Source organism: Rhinoderma darwinii, chromosome 1 (genome assembly GCF_050947455.1).
Source record: "Rhinoderma darwinii isolate aRhiDar2 chromosome 1, aRhiDar2.hap1, whole genome shotgun sequence".
Taxonomy (NCBI): Eukaryota; Metazoa; Chordata; class Amphibia; order Anura; family Rhinodermatidae; genus Rhinoderma; species Rhinoderma darwinii.
Genome location: NC_134687.1, coordinates 304,722,662 through 304,732,887, shown reverse-complemented (window position 1 = coordinate 304,732,887; position 10,226 = coordinate 304,722,662). Strand labels below are relative to the sequence as shown.

Genomic DNA, 10,226 nt, shown 5'->3' with positions numbered 1-10,226 from the left:
TGTTTCCCTGCAAACGGCCATTAGATCCTCAGGATAGGCCATCAATATCGGATCGGTCGGGGTCCGGCTTCAGGGACCCTAGCCGATCAGCTGTTTTGAAGGGGCCGCAGTGCTCGTATGAGCGCTGCTTCCCCCTTCAATCTGGTCACTGCCCACACTGTGAATCGGCGACACAGCAGTAGCGGCGGTTCACAGTATTACAGCCTTCTCCAATGGAAGTGAATGGGAGAGGGCTGTAATATTGTGAACCGCCGCTACATCCATCTCGTACGAGCACTGCAGCCCCTTCAAAACAGCTAATAGGCGGGGGTCCCGGGTGTCAGACCCCGACTGATCACATATTGATGGCCTATCCTGACCTATATGATTTCTCCTGTCACACAAAAAAAAGTGTGAATTTGGTGAAACATCGCCGATAACCCAAACTTTTACTCCAATTGCCCAAAATCCTACGTTATATCTCAAAATGAGAATATAACAGAAAAGGGAACTCATCTTCACACTAAGATCTTTTTAGTAATATATTATGTCACTAAAAAGTTGTCATTTTATTTATATAGCGCCAACATATTTTGCAGCTCTGTATAGAAGTTGTGTCATTAAAACGTAAGAAGTAACTGTGAGAAAAATTGCAATTTTTTTTCACTCCTTTCAGAAATATTTCTGGTATAAAAAAAAAAACGCCCTGTCTGTCACAAACACGTAAAAACAATTCGGAAAGGGTAAGAAATAAAACGTATAATTGTTAAAGCCCCATGTACAAAAATATGTAGAGAAATCGTGACAAATCCACCCTATTTTGCGATAATTGCAGCAATAAAACGCAATTTGACCGCGCCATATGAATAGACCCTGTCTGGTTGTGTTTTTACTGTACATGTGCCAGTTTTGAGGTGTTTTTTGTCACGTTGTGAAAAAAAATGCCGCAAAACTGGCATGTGTAAATACACTCTGAAGGGAATGAAATACTCGGGTGCTGAAGTGGTTAACTATAACTAGTCTGGTAAACCATAACTGCAGGAGTGAACAATGCCCAAGATTGTCTATCGTTCTGATGCATGTTCCTTCATAGAAATCTAGGTAAGGTAACCGTATAAAGGAGGGGGCAGTGCACAGCCGGGAGGAGACAGTGGGCACACACATATCTCATGCCCACTACGCCACATCGTCGCTGACCATGACTGAGGGATCCGTCATCACGTGGGCTCTGTCCCCATGTGTCAGTGATTGGTGCCCGGACAATCCGTCCCTCTTCTCCCCTCCCTCCATTCAAACGTGCTCTGAATATATACATGGGTAGGCTGGCACTGACCGCTGCGCGGATCTCCTCGGAGCTGAGTGCACCATCTTCTCCGGTGCCCACGTTCTGCCTCTTGTCTGCTCTCATTACTTATCCTAGCCGCTCCTCCCTGCTAGATCCTGCCCTGCTACACTGGATCCTGCCAATCAGGGAGCGGGAGATTCACTGCACCAGCTGCCCCCTCCTCCCCCCAGCTAGAGAAAGAAGACTCGGGGGCTGCTGCGCACCCTCCCATATGCATCACCCTATCTGCCTGTCTCCCCTTTATTACATATAGCCATAATCGGCATCACTGCCCCCTCTTATAGATGTGCAGAAGATAAGACCAGAAAGGGGCACACAAGATCACCATTTACTGCCCCCTGAGAAGGGCTCACAGTGGCCAAAGCAGCTGATGCCATCCTATCCTGCATGCAAGGGTAGGTCTTCATGTACGTTTTTCAAGTGGCATCCATTAGTGTGTCTATCCTAGTAGGAATTGGCATACTAGTATTTTAGAATAATATCATTCTAAATCCCCTCTCATGCCAGTCATGGAGCAAGAACATAAAATACAACCTGTGGAGATACCATCTTCTCTGGGCTATGTGAACCTGCTCATCCAAAGTGGGAGACAATTTACCGGAGCACTGAAAGAATGCAAAGACTGTGGCTTGGTATCATCGTGGGACACATTTCAGGCTCATGCCCATTTCACCTGGATGGAGTTATTGTGTGTTATTTTGTGCACCCTGGCATGGACTGTTCTACGCATGGCAAGTACTACATGGATCTTCCAAGTAAGTGACACTCCATGAAGTGTGGACACAGCCATGTGCCCTAGATCAGAGAGTTCATGTGTGAGAAGAGGAGCAGTAGGCACAACATCTTCCAAGTATCTAAAGTTACCACCCTCCTCATATAGAAGGAAATGTATGTATACTGACCTGTATACCGGAGTAGTAATGGTCAGGGCGAGTTAGGTGACTTTATCATAATGTACAACCTACTCCATCTCTAAATAAAGGCTACACGGCTTACCTACATTCACCTATATCATATACTATATATATTCACCTATATTGGCACTTACTCCTAATACAAAGTACAATCAGCCTGGAGGAGTTATCTCACTATGGTTCTGTTCACACTAGCGCTATGGCTTTCGCTACTACGGAACCAGGAAAATGATGATAGATCGTAGTGTAATAGATTTCGAAGGGCGCCATTGACTTCGAGTGGGTCCATCAGATTTCCAGAAAGGAAAAGCGCAGAAGACTACGATATTCTGGGTGTCAAATCTGATAGAACGGACCCTAACAATAGTGTGAACAGAACCTTACTGGAGTATCCTGAAGAAAGTGTATAGAAATAGACCCACTGTGAGATTTCGTTCAGTTCTGTTGGATGTAGACCGATTCGGAAATGTTGATTTTGGCATCAGTACGCATCTGTTGCATAGAGATCTCTTTTTTTTTTAACTGTTTTTTTTTTTTTTTGCATAGCTATTGAGGGGGGGGGGGGAGATTCAGTAAGCAAAATGTGCCAGAATTTTGGCACAAATTGCGCCCCAAAAATGCAGTAGGTTGCGTGTGCCAATTTTATTATATGTCTGAGGCACTTTTTGCACCTTTCTCAAAAGTTCTGAAAAGTTTCTAGAAAATGGGGCGTGGCAAAATGCACCAGATATTTTACCAGCGTGCGCCATTGTTTTGGTGTAAGTTACACCGGCAAAGAGATGGCGTAAGAAAGATTAAAAATGTTTAACATGTCTAGCGAGTTGTGCCAAATTTATCATACAGCTTGTGCCACTGTGATAAATTTGGCGCAGTTTCTACCTGTCCGGTCTAGTTTTATCCTGAACAGAATGAATGAAGCTGCCCTAGTGAGTAAATTTGGCGCCATGTATGTGCCCCATTATCTCTTTCTATAATAGAGCACACCTCTGATATACTCATGCACAGACATTACACTACATCTCTTTTAGGCTCTGTTCACATCTGTTTTGTGACTTCCATTTACAATGCAAACCACAGCACTGTGATGGATCTGTCGCATGAAAAACACCAACCGCGCTATATTCTGTTATATTCCGCCAAGGTGTCCATCATTTTGACTGGAAAAATAGTGCTGCATGCAACACTATTTTTCCTGTAAAAAAAAAACTGAATCTGCAAACGGAGCCTTCGACGCAGATGTGAACAGAGCCTTATTCCTACAATTTAGATGATTATTGTTCTGACTACATCCTGACTCATTAGAAAAACATGGCCCAAATATATAACGTCATTTGTTCTCTATTCAGACAGGTTAAAACCAGGGCATGATTATTCTTCCTTTTCCTCACATAGACAAATGTGAATTCCTGCCTTACTACTTTACGCACAGAAGCATTTCACTTCCAGCCAAAATCAGAGGGGGTGGAGATGAGGAGAACTAAATGGTTGCAGCTGCAGAACAGTCACCCATCGCTACTTTAGCATCCCTCTGAGTCTCTATAGCAACCGAGGGGCACACAGTGGTACCACATTGACTTGTCTGAGGGTTGTGTAATGATTACCAATATATGCCGAGAGCCTTCTACCACTGGATCTTTCCTGTAAATGGCATCCAAATACAACCTGCGTGTTAGTCACCAGCAGTGTTCCCTCTAAGCTGTGCGCTCTGCAAAGGAAAGAGTTAAAACAACCTTCCAATAAGGTGAGTGTTCCCAATAACAACTACACCTATCTGCACGATGTGAAACTCTTAGGGCATGGCCCCACGTGGCGTATTTCTTCCGCCACTGTCCGCATCAATGCCGCACATAATCTGCGTTGCAGATTCTGTTGCGGATCTGCCCAAAATGTGCAGTAAATTGATGCGGACTAGCCGTTGCGTATTGAGGTGAAAGTACTTCCCTTCTCTCTGTCAGTGCATGATAGAGAGAAGGGACAGCACTTTCCCTAGTGAAAGTAAACGAAATTCATACTTACCGGCCGTTGTCTTGGTGACGCGTCCCTCTTTCGGCATCCAGCCCTACCTCCCTGGATGACGCGGCAGTCCATGTGACCGCTGCAGCCTGTGATTGGCTGCAGCCGTCACTTAGACTGAAACGTCATCCTGGGAAGCTGGACTGGAGGAAGAAGCAGGGAGTTCTCGGTAAGTATGAACTTCTATTTTTTTTACAGGTTGCTGTGTATTGTGATCGGTAGTCACTGTCCAGGGTGCAGAAACAGTTACTGCCCATCGCTTAACTCTTTCAGCACCCTGGACAGTGACTATTTACTGACGTCGCCTAGCAACGCTCCCATAATTACGGGTGCACACACGTAGTCACCCGTAATTAAGGTTGCACACACGTAGTCACACGTAATTACGGGAGCCCCATTGACTTCCTCAGTCTGGCTGTAGACCTAGAAATACATAGGTCCAGCCAGAATGAAGAAATGTCATGTTAAAAAACCAATATGCTCCGCAGCACACATAACATGTACATGACATCTGCGGACTTCGTTGCGGAATTTAGAATCTCCATTGAAGTCAATGGAGAACTTCCGCAAAGAGTCCGCAACCAGTCCGCCACAGGTCCGCAACATCCATTGTATGCTGCGGACACCAAATTCCGCACCGCAGCCTATGCTCCGCAATTCCGCCTTGTGGGGCTTTGCCCTTATCATTTCCAGAATGCACAGCTTAGGCCCAGTTCACACAGAGTTTTTGTGGTGCAGATTTTGACACGGAAACCTGAGGCGTCCCCTTCCCCGTCCCTCCCCCAGTCGCTTTTAGCCTTTTTTGACGTGGTTCTGCCTCTGAACTGCCATTGAAATGAATGGGAGGCAGAAAAAGCGTTTTTCGCTGCATTTTTCGCCCACGGCCATTGAGCGCCGCGGGCATAAACCGCTGCGAAATACGCTTTCTCTGCCTCCCATTGATGTCAATGGGAGGTCAGAGGCATAACAGCGTGAAGATAGGGCATGTCCCTTCTTTCTCCCACGAGCCAGAGGAAATGTAATCTCGCTGTAACCTGTCATTTACCGCGTAATCTCGCGAGATCACGCTTCCTCTGCTGTAACTACCACAGACAGAGTAACGAAGTGCCGGGATTGTGAATAGACATCCCATGGAATGTCTAAACACTTCAGTATCGTTAATGTGTTAGTATAAGACCGCACACAAGGATCTAACAGGATCCCTATGCGCTGTGTAAATGAATGGAGAGAAGTGCATGATGCTGATTGGTCAGCGTCATACACTCCCCTGTACAACGCCCACTTGATCTAAAGTAAAAACACGCCCACTTGGGCATTAAGCAACTCATTAGCATAAATCTAAAATCGCTGATAAAGTGGTGAAAATAGATAGTTTTTTTAAATAAAAAGCATTATTGTCACCTACATTACAGTGCCCATCTCCTTATGTAGGAGATAGGGCACTTATAATGTGGTGACAGAGCCTCTTTAAGGCTCTGTTCACATCTTTATCAGAGGCTCCGTTAGCGGCCTTCGTTGCAGATTCCATAACTTTTTCCAGACAAAATTGCGCAGCTTTGTCGAACAAAACGGCACACATAATGACATAGAGCTGATGGACCCCATTAAAGTCAATGGGTTAGTCGGGCGCCGTTGGTTCTTTCCCTCAATAAAATCCTTTTCTAATACCTAAGTAGTTATATGCCTCATGCACACGACTATTGTGCCACTCGGGCCATTTTTGACACCCGATAGTCTTTACGGACCCATTCACTTTAGCGGGTGAATCAGGTCCGTGAAAAATAGTCAGAGTCTCCGATCCGAGGAAAGATAGAACATGTCCTATCTTTCCTCGGATCACTGACGGGACTCGGACAGTACACACAGTCGTGTGCATTAGGTGTAAGAATTGTTGATATCACACACATGTGTTCTGAGACTGAATCCAGCTAGTGATAAGAAACACAGTTTTACTTGGTCTTTCAGTTACAGATAGTAGATTATGAAATGCAGTCTGGCTTTACAAAAGATGGAAGGCGTCACACTGTGAGTATATACTGTAAACTCGCTTCACCTCACTGCTCCTCTTCTTTCCTTTGGGTCCTCTCAGGCTCCCTCAGCATGTTGCAGCGTCAGAACGTTGTGTGTGACAGAGCACTGATGACTTTGAATGCTGCGTTGCATAGAACGCCCTGATGCTTCTCAATGTCAGAACCTCTGTAAACAAGTTAAATGGCCGAGATCAAAGTAAACTTCGATCTCTACAGTTAGAGTAGGAGCACGGCTGTCAGCAACCGAGCCCCTGCTCCAGCATGCACGGGACACCCGTGCAGGACTTCGACTACGTTGCGGTGAAACGGCGGCAGCCTAGCCTAAGGCCCCTTAGAGATTGCCGTGAAAAGGCGTATTAGTGGTCACTAAGGGGTTAACCTTTTAATGACCAGCCTACTTTAAACCTTAACCCTTCCCGCCGCAGTCCTTTTTCAGATTTTCATTTTCGTTTTTTTCCTCACCACCTTCCATAACGTCTTTATTTTTCTGTCGATATAGTCCTATGAGGGCTTGATTTTTGCGGGACGAGTTGTAGTTTTTCGTAGCACCATTTATTTTGGCATATAATGTACTAGGAAGCGGGAAACAAATTATTTGTGGGGTAGAAAATGAAAAAAACAGCGATTCCTCCCTGGTTCTTTGCGCACCGTTTTTACGGAATTCACTGTGCAATTAAAACAACATGTTAACTTTATTCTGTGGGTCAATACGATTACGGCGATACCAAATATATATAATTTTTTCTATATTTTACTACTTTTACAAGTAAAAACCTAAGTGTAAAGAATAACATTTATTTTGGGTTGCCAAATTCTGAGAGCCACAACTTTTTTATTTTTCCGTCGATTAAGTGGTATGAGGACTTATTTTTTGCGGGATAAGCTGTAGTTTTTAATAATACCATTTTGGTGTACAGATTCTGTCATTTACAATTTTTTTTTTACGGTGTTTACCGTGCGGCTTAAATAATGATATATTGTAATAGTTCAGACTTTTACGGACGCGGTGATACCAATTATGTTTATTCATTTATTTTTTTAACATGCTCTAGGGGGAAAATGGGATAAGGGTTTTTTTTTGGAAGTTTTAATTTTTTTTTTACATAAAAAAAACCCTGTTCTTTAACTAATTTTTACTTTTTTTATTAGTCCCCTTAATAGGTGCACAAAGATGGCGGACCTGGAGGCCTTCATTAGGCCCCCAGGCAGCCATAGCAACCATTGCCCCCCCCCCCCGCGATTGCGTTGTGGGGGGCACGATGAGCTGTTAGAGGGGGTCGCCCCCTATTTTTGACCGCAGCATTTAACGAGTTAAACGAGCGGGATCGCGCTCGAGCGCTATGCCGCTAGTTACTCTGAAGTGTCGGCTGTAACAAACAGCCGACGCCGGCATCGTATGGAGAGGCTTCACTCCTGTGAGCCCGTTCCATACTTCCCCTACCCGACTTTGGCATATGGATACGTCAAATGTCAGGAAGGGGTTAATGACAAGCTATTTTTCAAGTTTTTCCATCGTCGCATTCCAAGAGCTATAACTTTTTTATTTTTGCGTCTACACATTTTGGTGTATAAGGTATTGTTTTTTGCAGGACAAGTTGTATTTTTTAATAGCACCATTTTGGGGTGCATATAATTTATTGATTAACTTTTATGAACTTTTTTTGGGGGGGAATAGAAAACAAACAGAAATTTTGCCACTCTTTTTTGCATCCTAAATCTACGTCGTTTACCGTGTGGTATAAATAACACAATAACTTTATTCAGCGGGTTGTTTCGATCGCAACAATACTAAATTTGTATAGATTTTGTATGTTTTACTTTTTTTTCAAATTTATTTGTTTTTTTGTCTCCATATTTGAAGAGCCATAACTTTTTTATTGTTCCGCTGATATAGCTGTATGAGGGCTTTTTTTTTTTTGCGGGACGACTTGAAGTTTTTATTGGTACCATTTTGGAGTAGATGCTGCTGTTTGATCACTTTTTATCCAAATTTTTTAAGGCGGGATGTTTTTTATTTTATTTTTTACGACATTCACCCTGCGGGTTAAATAATGTAATAGATTTATAGTCGGGTTTGTTACGGACGCTGCGATACCAAATATGCGTAACTTTTTTACTTTATTTTGTTTTTTTAATAGTAAAGGGCAAAAAGTGAGTTTTTTATTTTATTAACTTTATTAAACTTTTTTTTACTTGTCCTACTAGGGGACTTTAATATGCGATCATCCGATCGCATTTATAATACACTGCAACACTTTTGTATTGCAGTGTATTACTACTGCCTGTCTGTTTAAAACGGACAGGCATCTGCTGAGCCATGCCTCTGCTATAGCCTAGCAGACATTCACTACAGGCAGACCTGGGGGCCTTTATTAGGCACCCGGCTGCCATGGGAGACACAGACACTCGGCGATCTTATCGCCGGGTGTCGGTGGGATGAGAGGGAGCTCCCTCCCTCTCTCCAAAACCACTCAGATGCGGCGTTTGCTATTGAGCGCCGCATCTGATGGGTTAAAGGGTGAGATCGATACTAATATCGATCTCACACGTTCGAGCAGGGACGCCCCCAGCCCTCAGCTACCTCTGGCAGCTGAGAGCAGGGAAATTTATCGGCTCCCTGCTCTGTTTACTTTATTCTGATGCAGCGCCATGAAGAGGCTATTGCATCAGAATAAAGCCCATTAGTGGCCGCCGTGAAAAGGCGTATTGGCGGTCACTAACGTGTTAAATGACAGACTTCTTCGTACATACAGTATCACAATATAAGTGCTGTGGATGGTAAAGCTAAACTCCATGATCAGGGTAGCAAAGTACTATCTGCCTGCCACAACTGTAGACAAATAGGGGGGAATATATTAACCCCTTAGTGACCACTAATACGCCTTTTTACGTCGGTCACTAATGGGCTTTAGGCTAGGCTGACGCCTTTTCACGTCAGCCTAGTCTAAGTCCTGCACGGGTCTCCCGTGCAGGCAGGAGCCGGGGCTCTGCTGTCTGATGACAGCTGAGCTCCTGCTCCAACGCCCGCGATCGAAGTTTACTTAGATCGCGGCCGTTTAACCCGTTAAATGCCGCCGTCAATAGCGACCGCGGCATTTAACTTTGTTTACAGAGGGAGTGAGCTCCCTCTGTCACCCATCGGCGGCCCGCGAATGCAATCGCGGGTCTCCGATAGGGTGTCATGGCAGCCGGGGGCCTGATAAAAGCCCCCAGGTCTGCCTTGGACATATGCCTGTTAGGACGCGCCGGAGGCACGTCCTAACAGATTGCCTGTCAGATTTAGGGTATGTTCACACGGCGGGGGTCCGTAACGGCTGAAATTACGGGGATGTTTCAGCCTGAAAACATCCCCGTAATTTCAGCCGTACCGGCATGTGCAGGCGCTTGAACGCCGCGTCAATTACGGCCGTAATTAGCGCTGCTATTCATTGGAGTCAATGAATAGCGGCTCCAATTACGGCCAAAGAAGTGACAGGTCACTTCTTCTACGCGGGCGTCTATTTACGCGCCGTCATTTGACAGCGGCGCGTAAATATACGCCTCGTGTGAACAGACAAACGTCTGCCCATTGCTTTCAATGGGCAGATGTTTGTCAGCGCTATTGAGGCGCTATTTTCGGGCGTAATTCGGGGCAAAAACGCCCGATTTACGTCCGTAAATAGGCCGTGTGAACATACCCTTACACTGACAGGCAATAATTCTCTGGTATACGAAGTATACCAGAGCATTATAGCAGCGATCGGAATATCGGAATATCGCACAGTAAAGTCCCCTAGTGGGACTAATAAAATAAGTCGTCAAAGTGAAATAAAGATTATTAATAAAAAGTACAGTAAAAAAAAAACAAAAACCATTTTTTTCCATAAAAAGTGGTTTTATTTAGTAAAAGTGTAAAAAAAAAAAAAAGTACACATATGTGGTATCGCCGCGACCGTAATGACTCCA

The 10,226-nt window shown here is 44.5% G+C and overlaps 1 protein-coding gene across 1 annotated transcript in view; it reads left to right on the top strand.

Annotated features, from left to right (window-relative positions):
* Nucleotides 1-1,285: 1,285 nt before the first annotated feature.
* CERS1 (ceramide synthase 1) overlaps nt 1,286-10,226 on the top strand; it is a 100,424-nt gene continuing 91,483 nt past the window's right edge. The window contains exon 1 of the mRNA XM_075825464.1: nt 1,286-2,079. Coding sequence (XP_075681579.1) covers nt 1,825-2,079 — 255 coding nt within the window. The 5' untranslated portion in view covers nt 1,286-1,824. The remainder of the gene's footprint in view (nt 2,080-10,226) is intronic.